The 15,586-nt window shown below is 38.6% G+C and overlaps 1 protein-coding gene across 1 annotated transcript in view; it reads right to left on the reverse strand.

Moving 5' to 3' along the window:
* Positions 1 to 10,737: 10,737 nt before the first annotated feature.
* The window catches only part of ZBTB11 (zinc finger and BTB domain containing 11), a 34,594-nt gene continuing 29,745 nt past the window's right edge, over positions 10,738 to 15,586 (reverse strand). The window contains exons 10-11 of the mRNA XM_065405008.1: positions 13,895 to 14,070; positions 10,738 to 11,418 (exon numbers count right to left, since the gene is read on the reverse strand). Of these exons, the coding sequence (XP_065261080.1) occupies positions 10,901 to 11,418; positions 13,895 to 14,070 (694 nt within the window). The 3' untranslated portion in view covers positions 10,738 to 10,900. The remainder of the gene's footprint in view (positions 11,419 to 13,894; positions 14,071 to 15,586) is intronic.

The following is a 15,586-nucleotide window of genomic DNA, read 5'->3' on the forward strand; positions in this document are numbered from 1 at the left end:
CTGTCTCTTTAATCAGGTTAATGTTGAATGCTACTGCACTCTGGCTTCTAGCTCCCTCTTTATATCAGATGAAACATTTGGATCCTAAGATCACTGTTACAGAGAGGGAGCAGTGCCTTGTGCTTGAAGTGTTATTGGGCTATTCATCTGAACATAAATTTATACAGAGTAGAAATCTTAACAACCTGAATATTTTTCCTCCCCCTCTGGTCACTTTTTGTTCTTCACAAACTAAGAATTGTGTTGCTCTGAGTGCTATGGTAGCTTTAGCTCTAATCTTCCTTTGAAACTTTATGCAAAGTGTGTAATAGTCTATCTGTGGTCTAGTTCATCCTAAGGAAGGGGTCTTAGATACAGTCTCTAAAGAATATTCACTACAGCGTGCTCCTTAGTCAGTAGTACAAGTAGTGCTTGTTAGCATTTCCTTGTGAATTAAATGAATAAGCAAATATTAAGGTAATTATCAATATAGAAAAGCCACCACCAAAAAGATGAAAGTATGTAATTTATTTAAACATATTTGGTTTAAACGTCTTCCTTTATTATACCTAAAAGGAATAAAAGCCACACCAAAAATTCAGAAACTTAGTTTTTGTACTTATCAGCAGTAAGATGCACTTTTTATTTTGACATTTTTAAGTACTCCTCTAGATGCTAAAATATGTTGTGGCTGCAAAGAACACTATCAGGCTTAAAACATATTTTTGTTACCTGCACTACTATTATTTCTGACTAACAGTTCTTAAAAAAAAAAAAAAAAAAATTTTTTTTCACTGGGCTGTTAATTTTTTACACCTAGTTTGAGCAATGACATTAGTAATTGGTCAGCTTCATTTTCAGGATTTCATATACTAGTACAGTGCTCTGTTAGGATTTCAAACATGGTGAGGGTTGTCTAAATTCCATTAAGCTATTTTCATTTAATTTAAAAAATTGAGAACATTTGTCTTTAAAAAAAAAAAAAAAAAAATCTAAAAATACTGCATTTTTTGGGAGCCTAAACTACCTGATAGTGTCTGCTAGTAAAGTTATTCTTCATGTTTGCAATTGATTGTAAAACTTGTCTGTTATTGAATATTCATGAACAGAATCCACCTTAACTACTCTTCCCCTTAAATCCTTTCCATATGCTAAAGTTGAGTATAGTTGGTGGAGAGGAAAGTGCATCTTTATAGGTTAGAAAAGCACTGACCAATTAGACTCCTGAGTTTAAGTTCTAAATTTTTTGTATTGTGTAGTCTTTTCATTTAAAGTCTGATGCAATTGAATACATGTATCTATTATTTTCTGGAAAAGCTTTGTTATAAATGTAACATAAAAAGTATACTTTTTTCATAGCAAAAATTGTTTTATAAAACTCATTGAAGGCTGAATGCAAGGACTTAAAAAAAAAAAAAAAAAAAAAAGTGATGCTTCTAAACTACTTTTGCCTCTTACCCCTCATTGAAGTTAGTGACAACCTCTTGTTGACTGCAGTGGAGACATAATGGGACATTTAATTGTACCACCTACTTTATCCTTTTAATAGATTTAATGCATGGTTACACTTGTCTAGAATAACTCCCCTGCTAAAGCAATGGAAATGTGCATAGAACTGCTACCTTCTTAATGTTGTTACCCCTTTTGACCTGAGGGGTTAGTCAATATTTGGGGTTTTGTGCATTGTCTGTTAGGAGAAATTGATGGTGTCAGCTGCTACTCTGGTGCAATCCTGTTTGTTTACAAAGAATGTATATAAAATCCTGTTTCCCTGAACATGGGAGGAGACACTTCCTTTGCTCATGGTTGCAAGCCTCTTTCCAGCTAGCACTTTACCCAAAAGCTTTTCCCAAGCATCATGGAAGTTCTTCTGCCTGTCTCTAGACTTCCTGCTGCTGCTTCCTCAAACAATTCCTAGCTTCCTATATTTCCAGTCAGCCCTCCCCTCAAATCTCTTGGCCTTCATAGCTCAGATTGCTACCTGGACTTGCTTGTGGCTTATGCCCAACCAGAAAGGCTGTTGCTTGTGTCTGTCAGTTAGTGGAAGGTGTTTCATAATAGGCATGACTCAAACTTAGAGGGTTTAGGTTCAGTCTCTAGGCCACAGTGTATGTTGGCACTGAGTAGTAGTCACAAGAAATTAAAGGAGGTGTATACTTAATAGCTTCTGTAGGTAGAGCTTATTGTGCACACCAGGATTTTCTTGCATCCCTCTATTCTCTCCTCCCCCCACCACCTACCCATACACACATCCTCCCCCCCCCCCCCCTTCATGGCAAAGGTTTCTTTCCCCTTGCCCTATTCTTCCTACCATGCTCCTTTCCCCTAGAGCAGCTTTCTCTCTCCACCTTCCCCCCCCAAGTACCTTTCTCCACCTGAGCCCTACTTTGAAAAGTGGGATGGATAGGGCACTATCTTCCCCCACCTGGAGCAGGGTTTGACATAGACGCAACTTCTCTGTTCCACTCCCAGCAGAGAAAGCAGTTTTTTCTTCTTTGATGTAAGGTATCAACATGTAATAGTGCAAGGTGTTTATAGGTGCCATCAACAGAAGACAGCAGCTCCATGTGTCCCCCATTTCCAGCTTTTGAGGGTGCAGTTGTCCCCCAAAATCAATAGGGTTATGGTCACTGATGCCTAGACCATTTCTTGAAATTTTAGAATTGATCAGATGGTGTTCAAAAGTTGTTAGACAGAGAAAGGGGATGGAGCTGGGGGGGTCAGACCTTGCAAGGGCAGCTAAAAAAAAAATTTTAAAGCAAGAAAAAGGCTGCTATCAGCTTGTAGATTTTAATGGAGGTAGTTTACTTTATCAACAACCCTTCACAATTTGGTACTATTGGATACAACACAGGCCCAGTTGAATTCCATCTGTTTTGCCTAATAGCTTCCCCTACTTTAGTAAAATCTTTTATTTTCACATCCTAAAGAAAACTGACATTTACACTAACTAACTTGGCACATATGGATTTGTTAGTATAGACTTTCATCCTCCTACTGTAGCTTGAGTCTTTGTATAATCTCCATGGCAGATTTATCTGAAGCAACCTCACTCTAGAAAAAGGTCAAGGAGGAGGCAGTTAAACTCCTTGTTTCACCTTAGGTAAGAAATCTGTGATTAAATGTAGCAGATAAGCAGTCTTCTGGTGTGAAAGTTTCTTATTAGAGGGAAATTGGTTAGTTAGTATAGCATGCTGGGTGTAACTACTGATCTTCACTCAGGCTAAATGTGAAAAGAAATTGAGCTCTTTCATAGAACCACTAGCTGAAATAATAGGAACAGTCACCCCAGCGATAAGGGTGCATCCCACTGCTTTGTCTGATACTCCAGAGGCACTTGGCTAAAGCTCTACCTCCTAGAGCAATCCATGAGGGGTATGTCAGATTCAGAAAGATGTTCATTTCACGCAGCAGGGTGTCTCTTGCAAGAGATCCTGCTCTTTTAGCAGCTCTGAAAATAAAGACTCTGATCAAGGTTCCTGTCATTAGTACTCAGGCAGCTGTCCCCAGTCTTCAGACTGAGTTCGGCACTGAATGGGAGCATGGCCCTGAATCGCAGTACTACATTGAGACAGGCACCTACCAACTCTGCTCTAAGAGCAACTTGTACCACTGAGCCTTTCCCCTGCATGGAAGAGATCAAAGGATGTCATGGGCCACAGGGAATTCTTCTTAACCTCTTTTTAGCTAACTACTAAGGATTTATTCTTCATCCTCACTGGATGAGGCAGTGGCATCCTCTCCACTACAACTTCCTCCTAGTAGACTCCTTTCAGGACTTACAAGGAAAGGTAGACATGATGGACATTGGATTATTGGTGATAGAAGAGAAAGCACATAAAATTGAACATTCTGCATTCCAGTCTCCCAGGCAGATTGATAATACTGATAAGTGGAGTACCAGAGCCTGCAGACTCCAGCCTCTATCTTCAACACTAACAAAAGATACCAACTCCCTCAAAAAGGATTTCCAAATGAACAGGACCCCCTAAAGCTACTCAAAAGACAAAGATCCTTGACCTCTTAGGCAGAAAGGCCTATTTCTAGGTGTCTCTTAAACTGCACATAGCCAACTATCAAGCCGTATTTACTAAATATGACTGAGCTTGGATAGAATATCCCCATTCATTGACAAGCTTCCATAGGAAGTGAGGGTTGGCCTGAAAGCCATCATTTTGGCAGGACTAGTAAGCAGCTAGAACTTCCCTCAAACCGTCCTTGGAAACCTCTGATACAGCAGTCTATTCAATAGCCACATCCATCACCATGAGGGGGGCAGCTTTGTTACATCTGTTCAATCGAACCACCACTGAAGATCACCCTTCCAAGGGCCAGACCTATGGAGCTCTTGCACAGATGAACTATTATATAACTTGAGCATAGGCAACAGTGGGGACGCTGGGTATTGATACACTTCCCAGGAGGAGAAAGCCATTTAGATATCAGGGCCATTTCTGACAGAACTTCCTCCTATCAGCAAAAGACACCTGTTGATTACTCATCTAAGAAGTCTTGCTGCTTCTGCAAGAGAGCCCCATCCCTCTCTACCATCACGAGGTTTGATATTTAAGTCAAGAGCTGTGTGCCAATCCCACCATCCTTCTCCCAATCCCATTTTTTTCAGGCACGGGCTACAATTACCTCAGAACAATGGGCAATGGAGATTTTATTACCAGAACCTGCTCTATACGAGTCCATTTCTTGCTCCCCACCCCACTTCACTGTCCCTCTTCACAGATCCATCTCATGAAACAACTGAGGGAAGAAATGGATTTCTTATGTCAATTAAGAACCACAGTTTTACCACCTCAGGACTTCAGAGGGAGGGGTTCCTATGCTTGCTAATTCTTTATATCCCAAAGAGAAAGAGGAAATTAGTTTACTGGACTTGAGATGACTAAAGTTTATGTACCAATTCAAATTGATTAGCAACACTAGCCTCCATCAATTCTTTAAAAGTTTAGCATTGATTTGCAGCTCTCAATCTTCAGGACACATTTACAGTGAGCTACAACCACTACCCATACAGAGTACCCTTTCAGCTTGTCTACAGTCCTGCCGAGAGTATTCACAAAGTGCCTGGCAGTAGCAGCTGCCCACCTGAGATGGTAAGGAATACGTATTTACCTGCAATTGGATGAATGGCTTCTGAGAGGGGAATCTCCCAAGGACGTTTCCAGTACCTTATCCACAGTGCTTATTTCATTCCTTTGGACTTGTGGAAGGAGCCACAGTCCAGGTCCTCACAAAGAACAGCGCTGCACTATATTCTATCAAGAGGCAAAGGATGCCTCTCCCCCTCCCCGGTCAGGAAGGAATCAAACTGTTGAAATGGTGCCATCTTCTTGGTGTAACTCCCATGGCCCTTCACCTACTAGGAACAGATTATCTAGCAGGGATTTTTTGAATTATGCCTCACTTAAGTTGCTTTTAAAAAAAAATTGGATCCACCCTTCTACAATATTGCCAACTTGCAATGCCCCTTTCACTCAAATTTGGCCTGGATCGTCCTGGCTTCCTAGAAAGACCCCCAGGTTGAGAATCCCTCATCGAGCAGATTTCCTCAGCAGACAGTAGTTAGCCATCCATGAGTTAAGAACTTCATTCTCATGCCTAAATTCTGCAGATGGGGTTACCCCATGATTGGCTTGTTTGACACCACCGCATGCCTACTCTATTTTGCCCCAAAGCAGGCACCTGCTGAGGATCCTTGGCTCCTTTCCTGATCTCAAATACTTCTCTATGCATTTCCTCCTATCCTACCCCTGGATAACAATATCATAAGGAAGATAAGGCTGGATTATTTGTATTACTGTAGCACCTAGGAGCCCCAGTCATTGACCTGGACCCCATTGTGCTAGTTGCTGAACATACATCACAGATAGACAGTCCCTGCCTCAAAAAGCTTAGTCTAAGACAGGAGACATCAGTACAAGGAAACAATTCATAATTTCATATAGTCCAAGGCCAGAAGAGACCATTGTGGTCATCTAATCTGATCTGTATAACTCAGGCTGTAGACATCCCCATAAGAGTGTGTCTTTTAGAAAAACATCCAATTTTATTTTAAAATGGTCAGTGATGGAGAATTCACCATGACCCTTGGTAAGTCATTCCAGTGATTATTCTCACAATGTGACAATATTGTCTAAATAGACAAAACAGACCCCGGAGGAGAGAAGGCATAAAATACACAAGCAGAGTGAACAATGTAATGGTGGTAAACATCATGTTAGTTCCACAATTTTTAAATTTATTTTGGGTGGGTTTGCTTAAGAGGGGATCAGCTAAATAGGTAGGGGAACAAAGGGGCTGTTTCATTTGCAAAGAGTCTGTACCTTGCTTTGTGTAGTGCATTTAATATCCATGTGTAATCAAATCCCACTGTAGATGTTCTTTCAACTGCTGTTGTGCAAACAGTTGTATGAAAAGGCTACTGGCATCCTCGTGTTAAGGTAATTGTAAAACTAGCAAGTAATATTGATTGTAATCTGTAACTCAGTGTTCTGCTACTCAACGAACAAATTACACATTGATCTCTAAATGCTACTGCAATATAAACGTTTATTAATAATAATAATGGACAAACCATAAAAGAATGCAAGTCTATAGCAACTGTGAGTGCAAAGAAAACCAAAATATGAATTGCACATAAACTGATGCAGCAATGTCTGCCTGAGCCTGCAGGAAAACAAATAATGCAACAGGGAAGTGGGATCTCAATCGGGTGTTTGCTCTGTAGGTGATAATTTAAGTGTCAGTCTTAACTAGTTCATCACTGACCATTTTAACAAAATGATACGACTGTTCACTATTGTTGGACATACTGGCATATCAGGATGAGAGGGAGTGTGCAGCTAATTGGGGTCAAGGGTTAACAGGGCATGGAACAAAAGATTCAAACCTCCATTCACACACTTCCCTCCCCAGCACATTCCAAATCAGAAGTAATCTCCGCAGCTACCTAACAGATTGCTCCTCTCCGCCTCAGTACCAAAGCCCTTGAGTGCTTGCTGGATAGCAAAATTAACTGCCATTATTGCATCTTTTCTGGGGGGCCAGTTACCAACTGTGGAAACTTCCAGCTTTTACCCAGACAACTTCTACAATTTCAGTTACTGGTCAAAACAAAAATTATCAACACACTGAATGCGTATCAACATACATAAGAAACTGGGAAATCAACTGGGTGGGAGAGAGCAGCCTGTGGTCCTGCCTCAAATTATATAGCAGAAAGCCTGGAATTAAGTAAAATATGCAAAGGTCTTGAACATAAAGTAGTCCCCTTACTGCCCCCACCCTTCATTTGAAAGGGACCACCCATCATAGTAAAAAGCCAGTAATCTCAAGGTCTCATGAGACTTTAATGCAAATGCATGAGAAATTGCTATGATTAATGTTCTTCACATCTAACTCTCTAGGAAGGAGTTAATCTGGCCATCCAGAATTGTAAAACTGGAACTGTTCACTGCAATCCGGTAACTGAGCCCCTTCAGTAGTTTGCAATTAAACATGAATTCCGTGGCTACATACCACAAAAAATATAATTCTGGAGTGAGCTTTTCTGAAAAGAAAGTTGCTTAAAAGAATAATTAATGGCAAAGATCAGTTTATTTAATGACAGAAATAACCAGAACTTTATACATCTAACACCAAACAAAACAGCAGAATGTACAAACCAAAGACGTTTAATTCACTATGTCCAGGAATTTAGTAGGAATACTTCAGAAATAGACTGAGTTTCTCACGAGTTTTTATAAACAAAAAATCTAGCTTCAACAATCAAATGCTCATGTTTATGGCCTGATTTCACATAAATTGTGGTAGGGTAGTAACCTCTCAAACTAGTAATTTAAGAGGTGTATTTAAAAATAAATAAATAAAGGCAACCTCACAAATCCAGGAACAGCAAGGCTAAATGATACTCCCCTACTTACCGTATGCCATTCTGAAAAAAATTAAGGCACAACTGTACGCATTAAGGAAGAGGTGCCGTAGCCTTTAACTTTCATATTCTTGGCTTGATTTTTTGTTTATGTAACAACTTTTCTGTAATTTTATTGAGTGGCAGGTCATAAAGCCAATTAAAACAAATATTTTCGTTCTTACAGAAGACATTATACTTTTTTTCTTTTAAATTCAACTGACTCCTTTGTCTCCAGAGGAATGGATAAATAAAAGTGCCCAAGGATTAATTAAGATGCTAACAAGTATTGTGTTGTAAGGTAGTACACTGAATATACAATTGAAGTTCTAAACAATATTTACAAATAGTTATCCTGAACATGTTTCCTCACAACTTTATCAATATATACTTACGCATAAATTACTAGTACTCAGAAAATTTGGAAATTTATCTAACAATCTATTAAAATCTTTTCACATTATAATGGCTATAAGAACTGTTACACTTACCTCTGTTTTTAGTTTATATTATGATGGACTGATCTTTCCAGGGTGCTTGTCCATAATGTTTTTGGGTATACAAGTGTTCAGGAAAAAACAACTAGCACTATTTTTTCAAATGTATGTTTTGTGCAATTTTACTCCATTGCAATATTTAGAGACTAGCACAATTATAAGAGGTTACAAGGTAAATGTGAATAATATGAAATCACCATCATGTTTGGTTCTCACAGAAGACATTTTGATCTTTGGAATACAGTAACCTACAGCTCAGTTCAGACCCAAGGCAGTAACTCAATGTAATTGCATTAGTTATTGCTTTTTTAAAAGTAAGATTTTCAACAGCTTATCTACATGCATGCAAAATACACAGAAGTGGTTTGTTTTACAGCCTACTAAATTGAGATATTTCAGCTAAGTGATGGAACATTACAGAAATGTTAATTCAAATGAGTTAGACACCTTGTCAGGGATTTTGCCCCATATTTTGTTAATGTGTAAGGCAAGCCAGTTTCACAGGCTGCACAAGAAAACTGTAATATAACCAAATTTGTTAAGTTTATCTAGCAGGGACCAGTGGTCTTACCCCCCTTGAATACTTTTGCAGTACAAGCTTTTATGCTAGATCATTTCAGAACATGAACTCAAAACTACATCTACATCTTCTGTTTTAGTCCCTGAACTAAACACTCTCAGTATGCATATTACAGAATGAGAGTAGATTATATCACCACAAAGGCTGAAACTAATGTAAGGATACTAATTCAAAGGTGGTCTCAGCTATCCTCATGTACGTACGTGCTTAAGTCGTTCATTTTTCGCCTGTTGCGCATATAGGATTGGATGACACTGTCTCTCTCATTCATTGCTATAGGTCTGTTGCCTTCAATCTGGAGCTGTATCTTACTGAAAGATAATGAATTACAAATATGCCAAACATATATGTTGTTTTAATACACATGAAAGTGGATTGGCAGGTCTCTCAATACATGCACAGCAGTATGGCCATGATACAATGATTTTATCAAGTATGAGAGATTGGCAGGGCTGGGAGAGACAGAGACAGGGCTTCTGCTTCCAGCAAAAGCCAGGGGAATTATATATTCACTGAAAAAGATACTAGCAACTTCATTGCATAGGATTTCTTTAATATTAGAACAAATATTTCCACTTCATTTTATTTTAACACATTAACCTACAGAGACTGAAAGTTCTTCCACAAAGATGAGGAGATGCAACAGGGTTAACAGCCTGCCTTACACGTGTTTTCATGTAGCTGTGGTGTAATAAGCCTTTGGAGATTTCCAGCATATTTATCACAAATTTAGTTTTTAACATGATATTATGACATTCATATTATTCAATCCTAATGCTACTGTCTGTCCCTTTTGGAATTAACAACTCCCACCATCCCCGCTTCTCAATAACAATTCTCCATGATACAGTAATTGGAAAACCAGATGATTTCTACAGTGTCCCATTCCCAAAGAACTGCACCCAATTACACTTAACTTTTTTCATGTGGAAATTTCCACATAAATTTAATATAAAATTAGAAGAGTTCTACATCCATCATTAGTTTGCCTGCCTTGGGTAAGTACAACGAAGCAGTGTAAAGCTTTGTTTACACAATTGAACAATTAGCAAAATAAATTAAACAGGGTTGCACATATAGGGCCAGACTAAACCCCTTATTCACACTGAAGAGCAGTTACTTATTTGAGTAGCCCTATTGATCCCATTGTACTTATGGAAGTAACTGCTCGCCAGTGACAGAGTTTCCCCCCCAGATTCCAATGGACCTCACAGAGTAAATTTGGTTACAGTTACATGGTTATGCAAATCATTTTACATCGGTTTGCAGAATCCTTAAGTGTACTGACCTGCCACACAGTCCTGAGGAGTTTAAGCTAATTTTGCAAAATTTCTGGAGCACACTTTGTAGATTTATACACAATTAGCACATCTACCTAAAGGGAAAAGACCCCATACCACAGGTTTCCAGCCCCTCACAAGGCAACACACACTCCACAGCAGTCCAACATCCCCTGATTTGGGGAGTGAAAGAAAAGAGGACAGAACCCATCACTTAAACTTCATTCACTGACCCTGATGAAATACATATTAAAACAAAGGCAAAATTCTACTGAAACAGCTGTACAATTCTAGCACAGCTTCTTTGTAAAAGTTCATAAAAAAATTTCCAACATGATACTTACTGCCATTACACAGGAAATATTTTATTTTTAGACCGTTCTGTACTAATTGATTATGACTGATGCAGAAATCAGTCTTCCAAACTCTTGCTCAGTACTGAAGTATCTGCACTTTTACCTTTTTTTTTTTTTTTTTTTAAACCAGTGCATTGTGCGATATCATTCTGCAGCCAAGAAACTCAATACAGGAGATTCAGTATCAAAGTCAGTATTACTGTAAGCCTCAAATACTCACAGTTAATACTTAGCTTGTTACATGACAATACTACACTCTTCTTGCTCTCTGTTAGAGATGGTGTTCACTCTGTTTCTGAAATGTGGGCCACTTCTACTTTTACAGTTTCAATGGCTTGTGTAACCTCAGCTGTTTTCTGTCCTTGCTGTTGTGCCAATACGTAATTCACCACCTGCATGATGCTTTGGTCAGAAAGAGTGGATACTGATGTACATTCCTCAGTAGCTGCAACAGCTTCAATTGTTTCTCCTGTCACTACCACAGTCTCAATCTCCTCACTGCCAATGCTAATCTCTGCTTCTTGTTCTTGCATGTCTGCTGTTAAAATACTGATGGCATGTTCCACCTGCGTCCCCTGGTTATGAAACTGAAGGGTGTCCTTTTCCAGCATAATTTTGCAAGGTACATAATCCCTGTGGAACTTGGTCATATGCTTCCGTAGCGTCCGGGCATCTATGTAAGCTTCATTGCATACTGGACAGACATATGGTCGTTCTCCAGTATGTGTCCTCACATGACGCTTCAAGGAACGTGCATCAGCCCAGGCTACTCCGCAAGTCAGACATTCAAAAGGCTTAACACCTGATCACCAAAACAAGAGAAGGAAGATTATTAGTTTTTGTAAATCTGTGTAAATGAGAATGAGAAATTCCAGGCACAAAAGATAACATTCTAATACAGTGGTTTTCAAACTGTGGTCGGCGGACTCCTGGGGGTCCACAGACTATGTCTAAGGAGTCAGCGAAAGGTTGTTGTTACTATAGAACAGTGGCTTTCAACCTATGGTCCGTGGACCCCTAGGAGTCCACAGACTATGCCTAAGATTTCCAAAGGGGTCCGCACCTCCATTTGAAATTTTTTAGGCGTCCGCCAATGAAAAAAGGTTGAAAACCACTGTTCTCATAGGTAACCATGAGGTACAATTGCTATTCGCATATCACAGAGCAAAAGAGACGTGAATAAAATCTTATTTACAAATGTTGAGTGCATTATATAATATTTGAAGACTGCTGCAAAACCCCTCAGCCCAGAGCAAGAGTCTACTAGAGGGAAGGATACACAACTCTATCAGATACGTTAATCCAGACTGAGCTCTTGGAGGGAAGAGCCTCCTACTATATGTTTGTAGTGCACTGGGGCCTTTGGGTCCTATTGTAATACAAATGAATAATACATTACAGGGGCTATTTTCACAAGTACTCAGCATGGCCTTGTTCTTTGAAGGCCAATGCTGAGTGGGTTAGGAAATCCCATCCTAGAAGTACAGCTGAACCTCATAGATAGAGGTCAAGAGTTACAACATAATCATTACTAAATTGTGCTTTGCCTGTAAGTTACAGAACATCAGAAGAGGAGAGGCTTGACAAAAACCTTGTGGCCCATCTAAACTATTCCATCGCTGGACAGGATTTTCCCTTAAAAGGATCTTGCTTCTAGTCTGCTTTTGATCATCTCCAACAAACCATCTCCTAACCAAGTTATTTGATTTCAGAAAATGTTTTCTGATATAGTTACAAAGTTTCTTTTTATTTCATGCCATTATATATCATTCTGAAATGCCACCAGATCAGGTTTTAAAGCTTCTCTCTGTGTTTATAGTGCTTCTATTTCTTAAAACCATATTTCGTCTAACTATAATTTTCATTTAAATCTGTGAGGTAGAAGTACCAGGTTGGGTTAACTAGTAGAGAGGTATCAAAGGTAATGAAATGGGTCTGGAGAGACTACAATCGCTATTCATAGAGATGCAACAGACAGTTAATGGGGATCTGTGCAGGCATAGAAAAAGCCCTGAAACTTTACATGGGCACTTATATGGAGCATATCTCCATATTATGTGTGTAGCCTTAGGAGTGCCTGAGGCACAGAGTCTCACTGTTACATCCATGTCTCCCATTCTGCCTTTCCGTTTGGTGCCATCTCTCCTCCAAATGTACTGCGTGGCATCTTGCTAACCCAAATCCTACTCCACTGATTTTTGTTAATTTCTGCACAGTTGTGTGTCCATCTTCCACTGAGCCTGAAATCCCTAGTTTGATATTGGCCACAAATAATTTCTTCCTCCAGACTGTGTATAGCAAAATTATTATTATATATACACAATTATAAATTGTATATATATATATACACACACACACAATTATATATAATGTATGTATGATCGCTATTTGCACTGACGTACAAAAGAAACAATCTCAGCGCTAACTTCCTATATTACCGCTGCTACAGATTTATGGCAGAAAATTATGGGACATTATAGTTGCTTCTTTTTTTAATGTAAACACTTAAATTTCTACCCCAGCAGTGAATGAGATTTTAGACTTATTATTAACAGTTCTTTATCGGTAAGATGTTTAGAAAAAGTGATTTTTGCCACAATATAGCAACTTGTGTGTAGAAGTACATAGTCAGACTATTCAATTATTCCAAGTCACATGCTGAGCTTCCTTATGAAATGCTTATGCATATATTGGAAACTTTTTAATTACACCCGTCCTGTTCATATTGTCCCCAAAATGCTTAAAGGTTTTAGTCTCCACTGTAAACTAATGAACTGACAAATTTCAGTCGAAAAAAAATAAACTCTTAAAAATATTGTTTCCAAGTGTTTGAAACCAATCACTCACACTCTTGCTCTCTCGCTTTTTTTTTTTTTGGGGTGGAGGTGGGGGGCAAGAGGTGAGATAAAATATTTAGAAGTTGAATATTTTTTTATAATTTTTACACAATATTAATTCCCCACACACAAAACTTTAACGTAGTCTCACAGAAACTCCTGAAAATGTGTTTTTATTACAACCCTTCAGAGTACTGAGAATACACCTTTTGTGACCATTTGCATGACCGGTGCTATAAGGTTTTAGAAAGATTCTGTCTACTTTTGGAAGTCTCTAGAAACATGTTAAACAACAGGATGAGTGTAAATCTACTTTCTGTTGACTTGATGATCCATAACTACTTCCCTGTGGCTCCCCACTCATGGGGACCCTAAAACATATTATTTGTTAAAATACTAGTAGTTTTACAGAAAGGATACAAACACTTATTTTCTGCGTACCCTCATGATTATTCATGTGTCGTCTGTATTCTCGCAGTTGGGTGAATTTTCTTCCACAGTGCTCACACACACGTTCCAGATTTTGCTTTGCTCTCCCTTTCTTCCCATGAGTGGCTTTCTTTACATGTCTTCTATACAAAGCTTTCTCGTAGAATTCTTTGCCACACACATTACATCTAAAATGTGAAAAGAATACCTGTTAGATACAGAAAACATGCTTGAAATCATTATCCCATGCCTACTTTAGGTTAAGCTTTTAAAATGCCTTTTAACTCAAACAGGGGAAGTTTAAAGGGATGCCAGTTTTATAATTAAAGATGTTAGATTTTGATGCTCCAATGTAAGAGAGATGGTTTCAGATTTTAAAATATTATTGTGCCATGAGACTACACCCACATGCTTTCTTAATCCTGGACGCAAGCTTCCACTCACCGTTCCACATTAGCAAAACCACACAGATTAATAACCAAACTTTTCTAACTGTGCCCAAGATATACTAATCCCCCTAAAGTTTCACATGCATTAATACTTGTAGCTCATATTGTTATCTTTGAGGATGCATACTATGCAGGCATATGTGGAAAATGATGGAGGTGTGAGGGCAGAAGTAAGGTACCCCAAATAACTAAGTTTGTTGTATTACCCATCTTCCCTCATTCACTTTAGGGAATAGCCTACAGGATCCTCTCAATGCTATTTTCTAGATGATATTTGAATTTGGAAGTACTGGCTAAGTCAAACACTTTTATTTGTACATTATTAATGCAAAGAAAATGTTTTGACATAGTATAGCATATATTCTTCGTACTAATAAGTTTGCTTCTGGCCTTAGTGACCTAGTTTGTGCTATTTTCACATTAGGGGAAAATATGTTTTAAGAAATGCAAGAATTCAACCAATGAACATAACCATAACTCCTCCATGTACAATTATTAATTTGCCACCCACAGGAAAGGCCTAATGGACATGGACTAAAATGCTAACCATGTGCTGCATCTTTTATAAAAACCTAAACAAAGTTTACTGATGAACAGATGGGGCTCAGGATCCTGAAGTGTATGCTAGTGATGCCCAGTAATTCTGATGTATCCCCATTTTGTTTCCTGAAAGCATTCCATGGGGAACTTTATCAGCCTTCAGTTTTCCCGGAAGATACTGAAGGGAACTGGATGTAGTTCCAAATCCATCTGTTTCAGTGATCCATCCTCTTCATTACTTACCGCTCTCTGAATCTGTGTTGTTTGCAAACATCTGCTCGATGATCATTTCCCATTTACAATTACATTTTGAGACATATCAGTTAGCACATTTAATGTGTGCCATGTTAATTTTGTATAGTTCTAGTTTCTTAATCAAAATATTGTGCAGCACTATGCCAAATTCCTTACAGAAGTTTAAGTATATTACATCAACATTAGTATCTTCATAAATCAAAACTTGTAGGAATAAAGAGGTTATTTTACCTCTGTATTTGTTACTGGTGTGACTGCTGCTGGAATACTGTCTCCAGTTCTGTTGTCCACAATTCAAGAAGGATGTTGATAAATTGGAAAGGGATTGGAAGAGCCACGAGAACAATTAAAGGATTAGACAGCATGCCGTATAGTGATAGGCTACATTTACACTACAAGCGCTATAGCAGAAAAGCTGCAGCTATGCCGCTGTAGTGCAGATACTTCTACACTGACAGAA

Source organism: Emys orbicularis, chromosome 1 (assembly GCF_028017835.1).
Source record: "Emys orbicularis isolate rEmyOrb1 chromosome 1, rEmyOrb1.hap1, whole genome shotgun sequence".
Classification (NCBI taxonomy): Eukaryota; Metazoa; Chordata; order Testudines; family Emydidae; genus Emys; species Emys orbicularis.